At 36.1% G+C, this 21,561-nt stretch overlaps 2 protein-coding genes across 2 annotated transcripts; one reads left to right on the top strand and one right to left on the bottom strand.

Moving 5' to 3' along the window:
* Positions 1-5,338: 5,338 nt before the first annotated feature.
* On the bottom strand, positions 5,339-18,076 carry LOC129254715 (arylsulfatase A-like). Its single transcript, XM_054893226.2, has 6 exons — positions 17,715-18,076; positions 16,318-16,572; positions 13,132-13,500; positions 11,028-11,280; positions 10,152-10,421; positions 5,339-8,700 (listed from the first exon to the last, which is right to left on the bottom strand). The coding sequence occupies exons 1-6, from the start codon at positions 18,014-18,016 to the stop codon at positions 8,443-8,445; spliced, it is 1,707 nt and encodes a 568-aa protein (XP_054749201.2). The 5' UTR covers positions 18,017-18,076; the 3' UTR covers positions 5,339-8,442.
* Positions 17,758-21,341, top strand: LOC129274883 (uncharacterized). Its single transcript, XM_064110924.1, has one exon. It carries the CDS (start codon positions 18,188-18,190, stop codon positions 19,352-19,354), a length of 1,167 nt encoding a protein of 388 aa, XP_063966994.1. The 5' UTR covers positions 17,758-18,187; the 3' UTR covers positions 19,355-21,341.
* The last annotated feature ends 220 nt before the right edge of the window (positions 21,342-21,561 follow it).

Here is a 21,561-nt window from a genome sequence, read left to right as displayed (position 1 = left end):
TATAATAAAATACAAAAGAACAAGTGGGGATATGACATCATCAGTCCACCTAATAAATATTCATAAAGACATGCCTAGAACTGTTTCACCGGAATAATGCACATCTTTAAAATTCAATAACTTCGTTATTTGTGATCCGATTTTGATCAAATTTTCTGCATTTTGCTCTGTAAATTTTACTCTATTTATTGAGATATAAATATTTTCAGCCTGGACCATCCCTTTAAATCGTTCTCCGATTATTGAATATTGAATTGAGCTGAAAGTACCTCCAAATAAAATGTATTCCAATATGGACAACTAATGGACAACATCATCCCCTCACTTATGACCAGTTAAAATTTGGCGAGATAAATTTCGTTGCAGATTATATTTTTCTTATAAAGTGTTGTTCATGGCCCTGATAAGCGGGGGTGCTTCAGCACCCCACAAAATTTTCCTTGGGGTGCTGCGTGTATCGTGTATCATTTTCCTTGGGGGTGCTGCGTGTATTATTTTTCATAGGCAGCAGCAGCACCATGAATTCTGGAAAAAATGACCTGCGTTTTTTAATGAAATCCTTTTTTTTTTATTGTTAGTATATTATTGGAGCACAAAGGAAGAAAAACCCTGTATCATACAAAAAAGCATAATAAACGCCTAGATTTAGCATAGTTTGGATTACAGGAATAGAATAAAAAATAAAAAATATGCGGCAATCCAGAGCCTTCCATAATATTGAACTGTTTAAATCATATTTCTAACTGTTATGGTGTCACCTTAATCTATACAGAGTGTAATCTAGGCATTTAATCCTTCGGAAACTTGCAAGCATTATCATAACGGCTTAGACAGGTCAACTGCCAAGAACATGACCAAGTACTAAAAAAACCAAACAGTGAGGTACAAATATTTGTACTATCATGGACCTACTATACTCTGACCAATTTAACGGCAGATCGTATATAATGAGCCAGAAAATTGCGGGGACACTACATATGGCGGGTCGGACAATAATTCTAATAAGTCGTGAGCGAAAATTGTGATATTTTTAAAATGAAGATGAAGTTTTATGATCAATTTTGACGCACTATTAAAAAAATGATATAATTTCTTTTACTTTCTCTTTCTTTTCATCTTTTCCTCGAACGTGAAACTCTTGGCAGGACAAGAATGACTCAAAGAGAGAGAGGGGGGGGAGGGGGGAGAGAGCACTTTGTGCCTTAATTCAGGCAGAGTGTAGCAGGAGGTCCAGCATGCAGACCACTGTAAAATACGACAAATTGCTCTCTACCGATGCCGAATGTCCTTATTGCACACATGAAATTTAAATTCCATTTCCTAAAATTGACTTGTGAGACGAATTTCGTAGTAATAGACATAACCAGAATGCTTTCTTCTGAAGATAGCAGTCCGCGTGTCAGTAAGTTGAAGATGGGAGCAACCCATTGGCGGCGGAAGCCAATAATTTTAGGGGGGGACCACAAATTTTTTTTGACAAGCAAAAAGAAAAAAAAAAGGTTATCGACAAAAAATTTAGGGGGGGGATCGTCCCCCACCTAAAATCTAGGGGGGACATGTCCCCCCCGCCCCCCCCCCCCGCTTCCGCCACCTATGGAGCAACCTCAATACTTGCTTTTCCTGTTCTAAATTGCAAATTGCCTGGGGAAAAGATAAATAGTTTTGTTTATTTAAATATACAAATATGTGAGCCGACAGATTGTCGTCTTAATTCTGAAAATAGAATTAAACATGCATAAAATATCGCACACTGGAAGTACATTGTCATGATGATGGAAACTCTTTCCTAATGGATCTCTGATGCCAAAGGGGTTTGCGGCAACCTAGACCGTTGAAACAAAATAATGTAAGAAAATGCTGACAAAGAATACAATTATAATAAACAACATTCTGATGCAGCGGGATCTGCTCTTGTGTTTAAAATTAAGTGATTGTTTCGGTGAGGGAGTGATTTTGAGAAGATTATTGAAGATATCAGTCCCAACTCACTCAACATACAGTGCGTCCCAAAAAAAACTATACACTTTTGAAATGGCTGCCAAATAAAAAGTATATCACTTTGGGGGGAAAGACTTATACATATGGAAAGTCGATAAAGTCATCTTTCAAATGACACCAAAATGTTGGAAAACTATTCATGCTTGAGTGAGCACTACCCGCTTAAACAAAGGGTATGAAAATTAGGGTGGGCAGGAATTAGCCTTTCGGTTTCTTTCAGTTTTTGAGAGGCGAGTCCCTTGGAACTTGCAAACTTGAGGGTGTTCTGATGAATTGATGGTCATTCATTATCAATTTAAATTGTTAGAGCAAATTTCATGAATTATCAAATTGAAATTCCATGCATGAGTGAGCATGAATTGCAATCTTTAGTGAAGCATTTTAACTTACAATGTGGGTCTCAGCAGTGTGTTCATTGGAGTCAGGAGAATAGGGGTAAGAAATGACTTCAGTGTGTGAAGTAAGCTGATGGGAAAAGGGTCAACAGAACGTTTAGCCTCCCTCCTACAGGTCCGTCCCTCCCCCCTCCTGTTGAGATTGAGACTGATTGCTATTACATGTACGCATTAAGTGCAAAGCGGACTGTCAATTTGATAATAAATTCTGAAAATTAGATCATCAACTTTTATCTATCAATCATTCAATCAACAATCTGTTAGTAAATAAACTCAATCAATGTCATCAATCAAATATTCACCTTTTTCAATAAATGATTTCATAAATTATCATAATTAGTCAAGTTCTTAATAAATCATTCGATGGAAAAGAAAGACCCATCAACCATCAGTCACTTGGCATTTTAAGTTTTAAATACCAACCAAGAGAAAGAAAGGGGTGGAGGGCGGGGTGAGTACATGACATGTAATTTGTAAGAGAACACAAAGAAGAATGCCCCTTTAACCCAGTCTTACCCTATCTCATCCCCTTGCATGTAACAGGTACCATCACATTACTCTGACTCTCACAAGCACACTTGCTAAGATCCACATAATAAACGAAAAATGCTACACTTAAATTACCATTCCTGTTTACTCATGCATTACATTTCAATTTAGTAACTCGTGAAATTTGCTTAAGAAACCAAAACGGATCTCCATTTATCAGTAATTTAGCATAACACCCTTAACTTTGCAAGTTCCAAAGGACTCACCTCAACAAAAAAAAAGGAATTAAGGCTAATTCCTGCTCACCCTAGCAAAGGCTAGTCTCTCAGGAGGGGTGAAAGGGGTAGAGAGAGAGAGGGGGGGGGGTTAAGTGTTCTGTTGACCCATATCCCGTCAACCTACTTCCCCCACCTAAGTCCTATCCCTATTCTGACTTCCATGAACACATTGCTGAGATCCACTTAAAAAGTGAAAAATTGTATTTCATGTTCACTCATACATTAAATTTCAATTTAATAATTCTTAAAATTTGCTCTAAAAACCTAAATTGATAATGCTTGATCATTGATTTATCAAAACATCCTCAACTTTGCAAGTTCCAAGGGACTCGCATCTCAAAAACTGAAAGAAATTGGAAGGCTAATTCCTGCCCACCCTAATTTTCATACCCTTTGTTTTAGTGGGCAGTGCTCGCTCAAGCATGAAAAGTTTTCCAACTTTTTGGTGTCATTTTAAAGTTGACTTTATAGGCTTCCATGTATGTAAGTGTTTTCCCCCAAAGTGATATATTTTTTATTTGGCAGCCATTTCAAAAGTGTATAGTTTTTTTTGGGACGCACTGTAGAGTACAAAAGTACCATCCGGGAGTACAATCCACTAAGAAGATGAATAAGCATTGACTGTGTTTTTTATGTAGGAGATTTATTTTTTTTTTTCACTGCAAGTCAACTTTTGAAAGGAAACGGTTTGCATAATGAAGGGGTAATTCCTGAAAATAAAATAAATGAAGGGCGATAAAACTAATAAATGGACCCTCTAAGCGACACGACATTTGCTCCTAGCTTTTTTTCGTATAAGATAATAGGGTTGCAATAGGGTTTTATGCTAGACTATGCATGAACAGATGAAGGAAGAAGCAATAATTTCTCACACGCTGCATTGATGAAAACTATTGTCATGCTATTAATGATCATGAGAATGTGAGACCATGTTATGTCTATTTTCATTAGCGAAATCTGATTTTATTGATAAGTTTATCGAGATTGTGATGTCGAGAGGCTGTTTCTAATAAGGTGTTTCCCTAAGTATGCTCTTCCCTTCCATCATTATAATCGTCTCCTTTAAAAAAAACACGAGACTCATAATTAAGTTATGATAATTTGGCATTGACATTCATGTTAAACTTAACAGACAGGATAGGGCGATGACGAATGCGGGATAGGGCATGAACAAAAGTGATGAAAGTATGTAAAAATTAATGGGGGCATCAAAAGGAATAGTTAGGGGGAAGTAAAAGAGGAATAGATATAAAGTGGAATGTAGACAAGCGAGATGGGTGGGACGGAAAGAGAAAAAGGAAGGGATCTTGGGAGAGGGAGAGAGACAGAGTAAAGAGTGAAGAGAGAAAGAAAGAAAAAGTCAGAGGTGATATTGTGGTTTTTGAAATAGAGGGTACAAGGGTAGATTATAAAGGGTTAAGATTTTTTTTAAGGGTTTGGTGCGCGGGATTGAAATTAGGATAGAGGATAGGACGTAAAGGTGAATTTAAAGGGGCACAGGAGAGGGCGGTAGATGAGAAAATCTGAATTCATAACAGATTGGGGACGGGTATCAAGATCCAATAGGAAGGGAGTGTGAGAAGAAATAGTTCAATAATATATTTAAAAAAATATTAAACACTAAGTCTTGCTAAAAGGCACCAGAGACTTGCACATAATTTACCTCTACAGATGATTTGGATAACAATGGACAATTCCACCGCTTTAATGCAACCTGAACGAATGATTATTTTATATTTTCAATATTCGTCACAACCGACAGATTACTTGATCTTTCAATAACATTATTGGATGTCATCCCTGTAGAGAATTCTTTCCTTTTTCAAGATCGGAAATCCTTTGATATTTTTAGAGTAAACAATTTCCTCCTCCCATCCCCCTCCCCTTCTTCACTTTTCCTCTTCCTCCTTCACCTTTTCCATCTCCGTATTCTCCTTTTTTGATTTATTCTGACTACTCATTCATCCTCTTTCTTCCTCTCTGTTTTCTTCATCTTCATCTTCTTGATTTATTTTTTTACATTTTCCCTTCTCTTCTTCTTCTCCTCCTTCTATTCCAGTTAACTTCCAAACAAGGATATAAAGAAGCATTAGAAGTGTAAGACTGCCATTCAGTTTTGTTAGTAACACACTACTCATTGAAAGACAGAGACCAAAGATACATCCAATGACAAGAATGTTCTGAAATGTAATAAAAATAAATATCTTTATTTTCCTCTCACCGTTGATAAGTCATAATATGTAATTACATCATACAAACTAACATAGTTAAACAATTCATAACTATTAAGATTCTTTATCAGGAGTGACACTATGGTATTGGTCCCAACCGACTGATTAATTTTTCAAAATATAAAACATGTTATTACATAATACAAGACCAAGCCATATATTCTCTTTTCTTCCATGTTTATCTTTATCTATTTTGGAGGGGGGGGGGGGATGCAGCGACCCCACACCTACTATTGTGCCACCCCTGAAATGTTTCTGCATCTCCCTAAAGAAACACCAATGGATTTCCTCAGCATCATTAGCTGGCCTGTCTCAGTAATCATATTTTAAATGGCAAGCAAAAATACTGTTATAAGCTCTAAGCCATTTCGTAGTTCCATGCTGCACATGATCAGAAGGTCATTGGTAGTAAAGTGACATGGTGGTTTGGTATTTAATGAGATAAGCACCAATGTCTTGATTATTCATATATTCTTTTGAATTGTGTATTTTATTAGATCCACAAAAAACAATATGTCCACTAGCGACTGGTATTTCACAGTTAGCCAAGTACATTGTCATAACAACATGCTAAAATTTAATGAGATAAGCACCAACTTTGATGTCTTGATTATTCATATATTCTTTTGAATTGTGTTTTTCATTCACATCCACAAAAAACAATGCGTCCACGAATGACTGGTATATTTCACAGTTTGCCAAGTACATTGTACAACATCCTCTAATACAGGGGCCGTGGAACGGTTTTCAAAGTGGGGGGGCTGAGCCAAAAGTGGGGGGGCTGACCATGCTAAAAATCACAATTATATGGTCAATTTTACGTTTTTGTACACGGTTTTGGAAAAAAGTGGGGGGGGCTGAAGCCCCCCCAGCCCCCCCGGTTCCGCGGCCCCTGTAATATGCATTCAAAGTAAAAAGGGAACAAATACCTTCATAGAGTTCATTGGTGTGCTATTCTAGTCACCTGGGGAGCGTTTCATCAACATTTTCGTCCGACATGTTGTCAGATCTGACATCTTTCCTTGATTTTGATTGGCTGATAAGCAATGTTACTATGGTAACTGTCGGATAAAACGTCTGACAAGTCCTTTCATGAAACGCTCCCCTGGTCTATTCAATCTCTTCATCCTGCTATGTAAGGCATGCTTACATAATACCTTGCTTTGAAATCTGCCTATCACAATGAAAGAAATGAAAGGTCATTTTACCAAATTTGCCCATGAAGTAACTACAAAATGGTCTATAGCCTACTGTTGGCATCACAGGTCCCACTTTTGAATTGCAATCATCAGATTTGAAATAGGTAGAAGAATTAAAAGGTCTGTTGAGTGGCACTGCTGCATGCCATGTTTCGTATTACTACATGAATGAAAGGTGCAACAATGGAGAGCAGAATGACCCTTTCTCATATTGGTATTGTGTAGCACTGAGCTAGATGGCACTTGGCTGTTTCATTGGGCGTGCATGAAATGGGGACAGAGGTAATGTTTTATATATTTCTAATGAATTCTGTTGATTGCAATACATATTATCTGAGCTATTGACTTATATCCTGCGTATACAATAACATTTTATATACATCACCTGTGTTAAAACTTCAAACTTTTGATAAGAATTTAATTTCAAGTGACCAAGTAAACTTAACAAATTACAATGATAAAGAGAATATATATTGAAGGACATTCTTTGAATGCATCAAGCCCTGAAACTGGCTGATAAAACTAAAGTCAAGGCATTTTTTAAGTTATGAGATGAACATAAAACAGAGAAATCACTTAAGCAAATAGAGGGTTGGAATATCAACTTTAAGGAAATGTACCCACCCCCCAAAAAAATAATAATGAATAAAATGGATGAATCCTTCAAAAAAATAAACAATATTCAATTCAGTATTTCAGCTAATAAACATTGAAAAAAACTTTGAGAAATACAAGAATCATTTCATTTGTTCAGTCAGTGATATGTCGGTCTGATCCACTCAAGGGTTCATTACATGACGCCGCGCACAGAAAAATCAAGCTATAGAAGTCGTGTGTTGTGGATGCCAGAAGTGGCGTCGCAGCACGCAAGACCCACTAGTTAGAAATCCACTGCCAAATATGCGAGGTAAGTATATTAATACTAACCTCGCCCAACTAGTGTGAGTGGGTCTGATCTAACTTTCCCTGACTAAGTTACAATAAAGTACAGTGTATTGGCAATTTCATAGTGAACATTTAAAAATCAATAGAAACAGAGAAAACCAAGAGTTTAGCTACATTTACTGGTTCATGAAGTCATGTTGCCATCTTGATTAGTACCTTTCAGTCATCATGATTCAATTCAATCTTTATTTCGCAAATAAAATAAAAACATCATTACAAAGTAACATCTAATTATGAGTTAATACAACATTAATTGTGTGGCTTTCCATGAAGGTTATATATATTATGGATTGGGTATGAGGAAAGGGGGTATTCTCCCATTCAACCGATATAGTGAATCTAATGACCTTGGTATGTTGTTCACTTGTCATGATGAGTGTATTTACTTAATCTATATTTTGTTGAAAATGAAATTAAGTGACATGAAACCATGACCCCTAAAATTTGAGTTCTGAATGACAAAAGGAGCACTTTCAATAAAAGGAACACATTTACTTCTCAATATTTCATAATTTTTTTTACCCCTCTAAACCATTAAACATTAATTGTGTGGCTTTCCATGAAGGTTATATATATTATGGATTGGGTATGAGGAAAGGGGGTATTCTCCCATTCAACCGATATAGTGAATCTAATGACCTTGGTATGTTGTTCACTTGTCATGATGAGTGTATTTACTTAATCTATATTTTGTTGAAAATGAAATTAAGTGACATGAAACCATGACCCCTAAAATTTGAGTTCTGAATGACAAAAGGAGCACTTTCAATAAAAGGAACACATTTACTTCTCAATATTTCATAATTTTTTTTACCCCTCTAAACCATGAGAATTTGATTAACAAAACAAACTTTATGAAATCGTCTTTCATATTGTTCAAGTGTTAAAAAATCATCCTCTACCACTGTTACCGATGACCATTTAGATGTTCTTGTTCCTGGACCTGTACAATTGGCCTTGACCTCCAGCTCTCATCTAACATCTCTTTAGTCCAATGTAAATGACCATCATGGTCACTAGCTGCTCGGTCACTGTCCGAATGACACTGACAGCATTCTGGGAAGGGAGTGCATCCTAGGTCACAGCAGGGTTCCAAGTTCTTGTTATCCGGTTTGCGTACCTCTGATTTGGGCCAGAACATGGTAGCTTCAAATTTTGCCTTGACCTGCCATTGAAAAAAGACAGATAAGTAAAAGATGATTGTTCTTGATATTTACTCTATATTTTTGAGATAAGATTGGAAATAACAGTACAAAAGATCTTTAACTTTATATTCTTCTCTTTTAAATGGTCAAATGATTGACTTGCCACATTGCCCACTAAGTCTTCTTCATTTCATATTGTACAACGCCTACTTAGCTTGTTGTACGCGAGCAAATGGGAGACTGAATGTCAAACATTTGTACCGTTGCACACACGACGTACCATCCAAAATGAGCCGTTGCACGGCTTTAGGAGGTGACTTCACAATATGATTCAATTCATTGCGCTCAGTCAGTAAAAAATGAAGGTGAAATACGCATATAGCCTGCTGGCTAAATGCACAATGCTACCCGAGGTCATGTGCTTATGGGGTCTTGCTTTTCGCTTTCAATATTTTTGCTCCATTTTGATAGATTACTGCAGGGAAAAACTCTTGTTTTTTTCAGATTTTCACTAAACTCCGAGGCGTTGTACAACACAAATAGCGAATATTCTTATTCGTGCAATGGTGTGAGATTTCACGAGGTGAAAGAAAGAGACATTCTATTCAACCCGGCTAATGCCTCGTTAAATAGAGCATCTTTCTTTCACCTCATGTGAAATCTCGCACCATCGCACTCATGCCTATTCGCTATTTGTATATCATCTCATAAGCTGAGGAGTGTTTCATGAATATTAAAGTACGACAAACAAATTGCAAATAAAGTCCCAGTGGTATATGATGCATCATCGCATTGGTGAGATCATGAACAAGGAATACACGCTAACTTGTATCCATTAATGATATCATGCATTGAGTAGAGATGAGCATTGGAACCTGATCATGAATTTAAGTCACACTGAATCTCTGTGAAACACCACCCAAGTCTCTCATATTTATTCAATCAGAGAGACTATATGTCTTGTATCCAGAGAAAAAATAGTTAAATGAGCTATATAAGAATACAGCCTAAACAAACGGTTATAAGAACTTTAGAAGATCTGGGAGATGGATTATTCACTATAATGAGATATCTTTCCTAAGAGTGATATCTGGGCTCAATATTTCTCTCAGCTCCCTTTGTGAATTCGGGCCGTTGGTTCACTTGACTGGTATTAGGCTGGGATACATGTTATGATATACAAATATTCATGAGCACATGCACTCAATAAATCCATTGAAAATACTGAGATTTCAGTCACCTGACCAAACTTTTGATCACCTCATTCAGTTCCATTTTTTAATATGTAGATTGCATGTAGCTCTGCCTTGGAAAGATATTGTGCCTTAGAGCATTTCACACTATTTGGTAATACCTAGATCTTAGTGAAAAAACCCTTGACAAACTGGAATAACTACATGTGGATGAGACTATGCATTAGACAAAGTGGGGTGAGTTGTGATTCATTTTCAAGGCACCAAACCTACTTTACCTGTTCAATCTCAGCAATCACTTCTGGATAGTTAGTACTGTTCCTGAGATCATAAAGCTCTGACGCATCCTGGTGAAGATCATAAAGTAGTGGAGGATTATGGGAAGTCCGATTGGCCGTGGGCCGACAATCCTTGTCATGGTTGAAGGAACCGCTGGTACCGGCACCCTGGGTGTAATAATGTGCTTTGTACTGGTGCCATCTCACCGCATAGATGCCGATCTTGGGGTTGGCATTTACAGGGTAGTAGATGTAGTCTTCTCTCAAACTCTGGTGATGAACATTATCAACATGAAAAGAGGAACGATGATAACATTTATGAGTCATTATTTATGTGTAGATACATTTTTATTATTTTCATGTAATTTTTTTTATGATCTTGGTTTGGCTTTCATGTAAATTTGTTTGGGACTTTGGGCCAAGGTGCACTTGGTAAAACTCCTGATTATAAAACTGCGATCAAAATTTCAGTTTAATGCCTTTTGAGACATGGCACAACAAATATCACTAACTTTTTATGTACAAAATTTGACTCACAATATCTGAACAAGGTATTATACAGAATAGATAAAACATTGCAATACTTCATTAACAACTAGAGCGCCAACTTCCAATACTAAACAAACTGCCAGTGCTGCTGCTGCTACTACTACTATTACTACTACTACTACTTCTACTACTACTACTACTACTACTATAATAATAGTAATGATAATAATAATAACAATTACAGTACACATTTATATTGAACAACCTTTATATGTATATACTCAACTGCACATTACAACAGGGTTCCCAGCATTTCAAGAAAATAAAATTCCCTGATTTTTCCCTGATGAGGGATATTTCAGTCCAAACAGATGGTCTTCAACTCACCTTCTTTCCTTCAAATAATATTGGGCTCATGTCTACTCCATCTAACAGCACCTCAGGTAGTGTAGCTCCTGTTATATTCGCAATCGTCGGTAGGAGGTCAATCTGAGAAGCCAGTTCAATCGTGCGACCTGGATTAATGCGACCGGGCCAGCGTGCGATACCCGGTACACGAACACCGCCCTCATAGGTGGTACCTTTGCCACACTTGAGGAGCCCTGCATTTCCACCTCTTACTTCTCGAGTAAGGCTTGGGCTGGATTCAAGAAAAATATTTTTTTTTATTATTTAAAAGACAGACATTTCAACAAAGTAATATTACAAAGTCCTATGGTCCGTACTGTCAAGGATTTGTCTTAATTTAGGGAAGAAAAAATTATGAGCATATTCTCTTTGAATTATAATTATCAATATACCATTCAAATTAATTTATGAATATTTTTTCACAAAATGGGATCTAGCGATCATAGTCAAATAAAAGTGCCAATTTGTACTACCGAATAGCCTCCATTCCCTGAGCATAATTTGAGTGATGTGGAGATGAGTCATACATTTATACTGCTAAATAGTATGCTAATTTCAAGTTTTTGTAAGAACTAAAAAAAATTGATTATTCAAGGTTCTTGCTTAATGTTTGTCCATGGATACATGTAGATGAAGGCATAACTACAAAGGATTATAGAGCTTTTACTATTTCACACTGGATAATAATAAGCCAAAAAAAAACAAGTGGAACGCCTCTGGCAGTCTCGCCTGCATTACGCAATTCGATATAGCAGCAGTGCTTCCTCTGAAAAACAGCTAATGAATAATTATTCACAGAAGAAAACATTAATAAGATAATAAAATATTATGTCCATTGACCCAAAATGACCTTTGACCATGATCATATGACCTAAGGATTGTGCAAAACTATCATTCATACTTGATTACCCTTATGTCGATGTTTCATGAGCAAGTACCATAAACTTCCTGAGTTATGATGCCAATTCAACACATACTCCCAACACGGCCAGAGTTCATTGACCTTTAAATGACCTTTGACCTTGGCCATGTTCCTGAAACACACACAGGGTATTCAGGGATACACTGCTGCTCTTATGTCCAAGTTTCATGAACTAAATCCATAGACTTTTAAAGTTATGATGACAATTCCACAAATACCCCCAACATTACCAAAGTTTGTTGACCCTAAATGACCTTTGACCTTGGTCATGTGACCTGAAATTAGCACAGGTTGTTTAAGGATACTTGATTGCTCTTCTGTCCAAGTTTCATGAACTAGATCCATAAAATTTCAAAGCTATGATGACAATTCCTCCCATACCCCCAATATGGCCAAAGTTCTTTGACCTTTAGTGACCTTTGATCTTGGTCATGTGATCTGAAACTCGCACATGATATTCAGGGATACATGGTTGCTCTTATGTCCAAGTTTCATGAACTAGATCCATAAAATTTTAAAGTTATGACAATTCCTCAAATAACCCCAACATGGCCAAAGTTTGTTGACCCTAAGTGACCTTTGACCTTAATCATGTGACGCGAAACTCAGGCAGAATATTTGGTGATACACTATTACCCTTATGTATAAGTTTTATGAACTAGATCCATATACTTTTGAAGTTATGACAACATTTCAAAAACTTAACCTTGGTTAAGATTTTGATATTGATTCCCCAACATGGTCTAAGTTCATTGACCCTAAATGACCTTTGACCTTGGTCATGTGACCTGAAACTCAGGCAGGATGTTTAGTAATACTTGATTACCCTTATTAAGTTTCATGAACTAGGTCTATATACTTTCTAAGTTATGATGACATTTCAAAAACTTAACCTTGGTTAAGATTTCAATGTTGACGACGCCGCCGTCGCCGTCTGAAAAGTGGCGCCTATAGTCTCGCTCTGCTATGCAGGCGAGACAAAAATCAGAATTCACTAGAAATCATAAAAATATTAAAAGGCTGTGCAAAGATATTTCAATTGTCAAGTTGGATGATATGACCCTATGAGTCTTCCTTATTTCTGAGTGAAACATTACCCCGACCAAATATATATTAAATTCCTCAGTACAATTCCTGGTGCCAATATTTAGTTTTTCCTACCCATTATCAGAAGTGAAGAATATAAACGTGTTGTCTGCTATTCCACTGCTATCTAGCTGATTCAACACCTCACCAACACTCCAATCCAACTCTGCCAGTGAGTCACCGAATGTGCCCCTGATCGTCGTATTGCGGAACTGCTCTCCTGCAAACTGTGGGTGGTGGGTATGGTGGTAGGCATAATAGAGGAAAAATGGCTGGTCTGCCGCTGCGTTGTCAGAGATGTATTTCTTTGCAAGGTTCGTGTAGCGTGCCTCGATGGTGGTGAGATTTGCGGGTTGTTCAACGATGACAGTGTCATTGAAGATAGGGCACGGGCTTTCATTGGTGCGACAGTCATCAAAACAAGGGTCTTTGGGATAAAAGCAGCTGAAAAAAAGAAATTATAATCAAAATCTAATAATTTTCATGCTATACATTATCTTAAACAGTGCTGGCAAAGCTCATATAAAAACCAACAAACTAAAATACATGACAAAAAATGCTTGTGTTTTGTATGTTCAATCAAAATTTCATTATAAGAATAGAAGTAGATATGTGTGTCAGACTGTGCCTATATACGTTATGATTTCATGCCTAAATCTACAATAAATTAAATTGCATTTGGCTGCAACAGTTTTGGGAAGGGGTAAATCCAACTTTTGAGCATTAAAGACCAAGTACATCTCGAGATGTACTTTTAAATTCTGGGGCCTATTTCATAAAACTTGTTTTAATAAGTTTGCAATACTACTGAAATCATTCAACTTGATAGGCTGATAGTAAACTGGTTATGGAAATAATGCATTGGTTATTGTAACAAGTCTTCATAAAATGGACTACGAACTAATAAACATGATTGATAAGAAAAATGAACAGGAAATATCAAGCCTACGACATCTATAAAAGCTTTGGCAAAAGGTTAGACCAGATTATTACCTAAATTATATTACAAAAGTGTAGCAGTCATTGAATTAGCTTCCAGGCATCAGAATTAAAAAATTTAAATTGGGCATTTTCTATTAGATTTTGAATTTTGCATCCATCTCCCTCAATTGGCAATATTTTTATTTTCATTTTTATTTTAAATAGCCCTTCGGAGGTACTTTACAGATTTAATAATTCTATATACCAACTGACAAAGATAATGTCCTGAAATATTAGGCCAATTCTTTAATGCTTGAATATCATTTTTTTTATACAAATACACAATTATGCACACATTTCATTTGATCAGGCACCCAATTGAATTTAATTTTAATGTAAAAATCTCAAAATGTATCCAATAAAACACATTTTTAGTTTTCATCTTTCACACCATAACCATATTCTATTGGAACATACATTAATATCTAGTAATGAATTGGAATAGTGACATGCACTTTTGAAGAGATTTACCAAAACTCCAGAAAAGCTTTAAAATAACTAAAACTACAGCTGGAATGTAATCCGCAGTAGATGTCGAAACAGTGCATTTCAAAAGCCATTTTGTACCATGTATGGTCTTCTCTTAAAGGGGTACTCCAGGCTGATTAAGAAAAATCAGACAAACAGTGAAATTTGTCATCAAAATCGGACAAGGAACATCAAAGTTATGACATTTTAAAGATTTGCATTGTTTCAGTAAAACAGTTCTATGCATGCTTTCATGAATATTCAACGAACAAAGTGACGATGTCATATCCCTACTTGTTCTTTTGTATTTCATTTTATAAAAATATGTTTATTCAAATTTTTGTCCTCCAAGAATTATAAAAATTTGATTGACAACTGAATGATTGCATGAGATATTTATTTCTGCAACTTATTTCAATATAAGGGAGACATATACACACATGAATTTATGAAATAATTATGATTACATGTAATAAGAGAAGCGAAATTAGGGACATTACATCATCAGGTCGCCTAATGAATAAATGAATACTCATGAAGACATGCATACAACTGTTTTAACAAAATATTGCTTAACATTAACATATAATAGCTCTATTTGTTATCAGATTTTGATGAAATTTTCAGCATTTTGCTCGATGAATTTTACTCTGTTTATTTAGATATTTATTTTTAGTCTGGAGTATCTCTTTAATGTCTCTTAGAGTGGAATTCAGTATACTATTTTCATTAAAACACTAAAAATCCATGGGCATTAAAGGTATAATGTAATTGTGAAACCTGTAGGCAAAATCAGATAAAATCATGTGAACCAATCAGCAAATCAGGGACGACATATATGTATGTGCCAAGCCAGTAAATTTGTCTGCTGATTTATTGAGACTAGCTGGTAGAGTATTTCAGACTTCTTAACCTACAAGCTATTGTTTTACCATTTATCCCCTTTTGCATTCATAACAACCAGTAGTTATGATGTTCAACAGCCATCAAAACTAAATATCCCGAACTTAAAGCAATCATGGTTGCTTTCATGTAATGGGGTCCTGGTCCCTTAATTTATATAATTTGATTGGCTGATAAATTTTTTTTCATATAAATTCAACATTTATTATTTTTATACATGTAGGATTTGTAAACCAGGGATGAGGACACAACTACATAAAGCTTGTCCTCAACAGCAATTCTGTATCAGTCGTAATTCCCATAGTGCAAGATGATCTACAACCATTCAAATCAAGGTATCCTGGGAAATTACCATGTTGCTAGAATGTATTGGATTAGTAAAAAATATATTCAACTTTATCACTTTAGGTGAGTTTTCGTTGGTATGAGTACCAAAATATTTGCTGATAGCTTTAATAGTTTACATGCATTTTTCTCTTTTCATCTAAAACTGTTTATGTAGGGTTTGTGAGGTGTACTGTCCTTCTTTTCAATTTTGATATATTTTATCTGGTTTAATGTTGATGCAAATCTTTCACTTCCCCCCACGAGGTAGCTTACTCAACATACCATCTGGATTTTGTATTTTGCTTTTCCTTAAATCTTTATTACGTTAATATTTTATACCATGTACATATACAATTGTAAGCATTACCTCCAAATCGTGTGTGGATACTTGTAATTTTGAGTTATGTTTTACTTGGAATTTAAATAAAATGAACTGATCTGAAAATACGGATAAATTGAGTTTTTTTTATTTGCATCAATTCAAGCTACAGATCAAGGAGGCCTACCCATAGTCAAACCACTTATCTAAGGCATGGTTTAATATCATTTTACTGCTTCCTGAAAATGGACCAATATACTTACACTAAGCATGGGCAAAAATCTTGGGAGTATGGAATGCCATAATAGTGATCAAATCCTTGAGATGTAGGAAGATATTCACCATCCTTCCCAACACCTAGATGCCACTTGCCGATGATACTCGTCCGGTATCCAAGGGGGCGGAGTATCTCGGCTAATGTTGTCTCATTGTGAGGGAGCCCTCCAGAAGATGCAGGGTCAAACACTCCTGGATAGACTCCTGTACGAACATGGTATCTTCCCGTCAAAATGGCAGCCCTACAGAAATTTCAAATAAGCATGATTTACATTTAATTACCAGCTGATCTTCCATCAGGGATATTTGTGTGAGTAATGTAAATCTAGAGTACAGATGCAACCTTTCACACACACAATCATTTTTTTTTTGCTTGCTGACTCTGAATCAAATTTATCAAAATGTTTTGTTGCTGAACTATATGTTCTATCATATAACTTGAATGGTATAAGCCAACAATTTTGAGAACAAAAGGCAAGCCACTGAATTATAGGCCTGACATTATCAGACCTATATATTTTATACCAGTATAAATAATATTAAAAAAATCTTTCTACATAAGAATGAGGAACCTTGTACATGTATTGTATGATGTAGTCTTCTTTGTACGGTAATGAATTAGTTAATGCACCCAGTGTTCACATTTTTAAGAATGGACTGGATAAGTATTGAAGATTTCAAAAATATTTGGAATACAGAGGCTCTTAATTAAGCCTGTGTTCAGAAGCATCAATAAATAAGTATCCAAGTAAAACAAAAAATGAATGACAAGTTTATGTCCAAAGTGAAGTTGAAATCCCATCATGCCAATCTAACTTGGCGCTGCCGCTAATGCAGTTTTGCACCGGCTAACTTCGTGCAAATTTCCCCACCAGAAATTAATTGTTCGTAAATGTCATCACAAGTCTCTCAGTAACATTTCAAGGTCAATTAACAATAATGCCTACCGCTTTTCCAAATATCGCGATTGGGAACAGCTGCATTTCAGCCTCGATCTCAACATTATCGTTCAAATCCCCAAGGCCAAGTCAGACATCGCTTCGCTTGGCTTCTACGTAATTTCAATATAGACTAAAGTTAGCGACCAAATCATGCAAACAAACTGCTGCAGGCAAATCTTTTTGTCGCTAACTTCAGCTCACATCAAAATTACGGCGAAGCGATGTGACTGAGAGTGAGAGACTTGCGATGACATTTGTCAGTCATGTTTGTGAACGATTAATTTCTGCCTTATTCTGGTGGGGAAATAAATTTGCTCAAAGTTGGCTGGTGCAAAACTGCATTAGCGCCTCTATTCCTACACCCTCCCTAATAATTATGGAAAAAATGACAGACACAGTCTCAGGAAATATGTAAATTAAGAGCCAAGGTGCAGAGATGATACCTCGATGGACTGCATACGGGAGCTGAGGAATAAAACTGAGTGAAGCGGAGACCTTCGGCTGCAAGACGGTTGAGGTTGGGCGTTGAGCTTGTCGGGTGTCCGTAAGCCTGCAGATCACCAAAGCCCAAGTCATCGGTGTAGAGAAGAACAATGTTTGGCTTAGACTGTGCAGCATATGAATTTGATATCCATATGAATAACACCGCAACAATTCGACAACAGTTCAAAGAAATATCTTGCAAATTCATGGTGGTTAACTTGTTCAAAATGTTGTTTTTCTTGATCGCGTTTATGTCAGGCATGTCAGGTGATCTGCCTGGCAACACGTGATCTCGCGAAAGGTCGATCGATCAAGGTCATCGCGCGCCAGCTCAGCTCAGCTAGCTCGGAGGCGACGTAGACGATGTCGAAACGCAGTAAGCCGAAATAATGATCAATTATTTCGAAAAAGCTGATAGAGAACTTATTGGAAGATGGCAGCTTTCTTCAGAAGATCTTGTCATTGTAGGTACGAAGTCCCACATAAAAACAAGTTCTTGATCAAACGTTATGGCACTGACAATCGAGTCAAGCTGAAGCAGGCGTTTGGATTGGTGAGTTGTTTGCAGCTACCAACGGCTTCCTGTGATCGCGATCAGCCGGAACTCCAGGGGGCAAGTATACCTGATACCCCGATAGCAGAAGCTTCTTCATGTTTGGAAAATTTACACCAATCATCTTCATTGTCTGACTTTAAATATCAAGTATTTATGTCTAAGGTATCAGCGAGGACAGATCATGGTACTTTACAGAAAACTACCTCAACTTTTGGAGAAAATATTAAGAGAATTAGAATGAGATTGAGCTATCACCAATCGAAGCTAAGAGTAGGCCTAAGTAAAAAAGAGTTGAGACAGAGTGATGATGTACAATTGTTTTCATGTATGAGAACAGCATTCAGTTCATCACAAGTTCTTCTTCACCCTAATTATTTATCAAGTCTGTCTTTTAAGCAAAGAGAAAGTGTTGGCATTTTGAAGGAACCGCTAGTGAGGCATTATGCAACTGGACCAAGATCCCGTCATAAAGAGAAGTCTTACTATGAAGTTCTCAACACCACACCAAGTGCAACACAAGCCCAGGTCAAGGAGGCCTATTTCAAGCTTTCTAAGATCTATCATCCAGACAAAAATGCAGGTAGCAAGGAAGCCCAACGAAAGTTTGCCTTGATCAACGAAGCCTACAGCGTTCTCGGGAACCTCACACTACGTAAGCGCTATGACCGTGGCACCCTCAACCAGCGGGATGTTCATGGAGAGGTGAAACCAGAAGAGAAGGTTGCCGAAGAAATCCATCGCAATCCTACGTACACCGGGTCTGGTGTCCCTTTCAGCATGGAGGCAAAACGCCAAGCCAAGAACATGGATGATTTCTTCAGCAAGCACTACAAGGATGCTCGGGACAAGGAACAGAGGGACAGAGCAGAGAGACAGCAGCGCATTGAGGAATACATGGAGCTCCAGAAGAGGGCCAAGATCTCTCCATTCATTCTTGCAGCATTCATGATTGCAGCAGTTGTAATGGCTGTAAAGAGTGTTGAATGGAATGATGCATTGAATGCTAATGAAAAAAAATCACAAGCTCAAAATGATAGAAGATAACTAGAAAATTTATCTACATGTACATGTGTGTACCAGTAAAATAAATATCACATGATATATTGATTTAAAACTGTTATTTTTAAGCACTGTATACAATGTACATTTTTGTAGACCTTAATATTAAATCCAGGTACCTCCTTTCTTCAACCAACACTTACAATTACATGTACATAGATATAGGGTGTGTCAAAATATTCACTTTTTGCCAGATTATTTTTAGAATCTCAATATTTTTACCTGTACATGTATATCATTTTTATTTGGATTTTATTTTCTTTTAATCAAATCTGTCATTGATGTATGAGTATTTTCTTGATATTGAAAAAAAATGTTTGTTTCTTTCATCATTGAAACATACAATTTGTTGTGAAAGTGCAAATTTAGTTGGCACTGATACTGAAATTGTATTATACAGTGTATGGGGCTCATAAGACAAAGTTTAACAACTATGATTATTTTCATGTTATTAGATGGAGAAATAAAGTATGGTAATTCATGTATGAATTTCAATGCTCTTAATGAAAAGCATAAACAAAAGACAAAATAAGCAAGATTTGTTTTAGAGGAAATAAATCTGACCAATATTGTAATGGATGTGAGAGTGGAATATAGGGTACACATACATGTAGAATACAGTATTATCTTTCATCAACTCTGTACAGATGTACCTATTATTCAATCTATTCAACTTATAGCAACTTTACACTCCCAAGACACGTGTAGCATATGGTGCGCGAGCTTTCTCTGCCTCAGCACCTTCTCTCTGGAATAATTTGCCGTTAAATTTAAGAATCATACCATCACTGGAGACCTTCAAATCTAAACTGAAGTCTTATCTTTTCTAACAGTATTTGGCACTTTGACACTCATCCAAATTTTCTCATTCTTTGTTTTCTTGTGCGCCTCGGAATATAATTTTCTAGATAGATGGCGCTATATAAATGCCTATTATTATTTGGAGGGAATTCATCTTTTTATTTGAATATGTATTAAATGTGCTCGTTGCCTTATACATTTGTATAGGGTATATAATCCCCATATTATCATAGTTTTATTATATTGTTTTTTCCCCAAATTTAATCATGCTTTGCTGATCTTATACCTTTGATAATGATTGTATTGATGAAATTACGGGAACTACATCTTGTTCTAGAAGATTGTGTGCAAGAGATATACCCACTGCATCATTAATGTGTCTGCAGCTGATTTTCTTTTTTCTTTTGATGATTGTGCTTAAACTTTAAAAGTAATGACTTTATCCTTTACATTGCTTTTATTGAAGTTAATTGATATATCTACATGTAGATCACTTATACTGTAGATTAATAAAAAGCCAACGTGCAATGGGTTACTGGTAATTTTAATCATAAGAAGCCACATTCAAACAGTTGGATTACATGTTTCATGTAAGTTTGGGTTGGTTAAATACACCAAGTTTCAAAGCAATATACTCTTTACATTACTGTACTTCAAGCCAAGCATGCCATTTTAATCTGTTGTTTGAAGAACTTTTTTTAATTTATCTGCTTCAAACAATCAAATTAAATGCAAGAATAAGATAAAATAATTTATTTTGAAGAAGTATATTAAGAAAAATTAAGTAAATCTAAGACATTTTTAAAGTTGAAAATGCCAATTGCTGCATTTTCTTTAGAAATATTATTAGCTGGTAAATGTTAAAACTTCAAAGCAGTTACAATTTCACGTTCATTAACTTTTACATGAACGTCTACTTGATGCAATATGGCCAAGTCAATACTCTGCTTCTCAAGTTAATACAACTTTGTTGTCCCAATTGATAAAACAAATAAAGTTGACTCGTCAGGTTCTTTTACATGTACAGGGTACTGTGGCAAGTGATGGCATGGAATGGATTCATTAATTGGTACACTCAACTGCCAAACAAGTATTTGAAGTTGATTTTTTCACAGTATGTGTGTGGACAAATAAATTATTATCTATTTTAAGATGGATTTTAAAATCACAATGATGTATGCTGAACTTATGATTTGTTTTTGTCATCAAGTGGAGTGATTTTGAACATGGTTTATCCCTCTCACTAGTCTCAGCTTTAACACAATACAACAGACTTGAAGAGGTGCCCAATCTATAATTCATATTGCTTTCTCATCTTCAGTTCTGTGTATATCTGACTCTTCTGCCTCATTCATCTTTCCCCTTTACCTTCTCTCTCTCTCTCTCCCTCC

Source organism: Lytechinus pictus, chromosome 2, assembly GCF_037042905.1.
Source record: "Lytechinus pictus isolate F3 Inbred chromosome 2, Lp3.0, whole genome shotgun sequence".
Lineage (NCBI taxonomy): Eukaryota > Metazoa > Echinodermata > Echinoidea > Temnopleuroida > Toxopneustidae > Lytechinus > Lytechinus pictus.
Note: the sequence above shows the minus strand (reverse complement) of the source record. Positions and strands in the feature narration are given on the sequence as shown.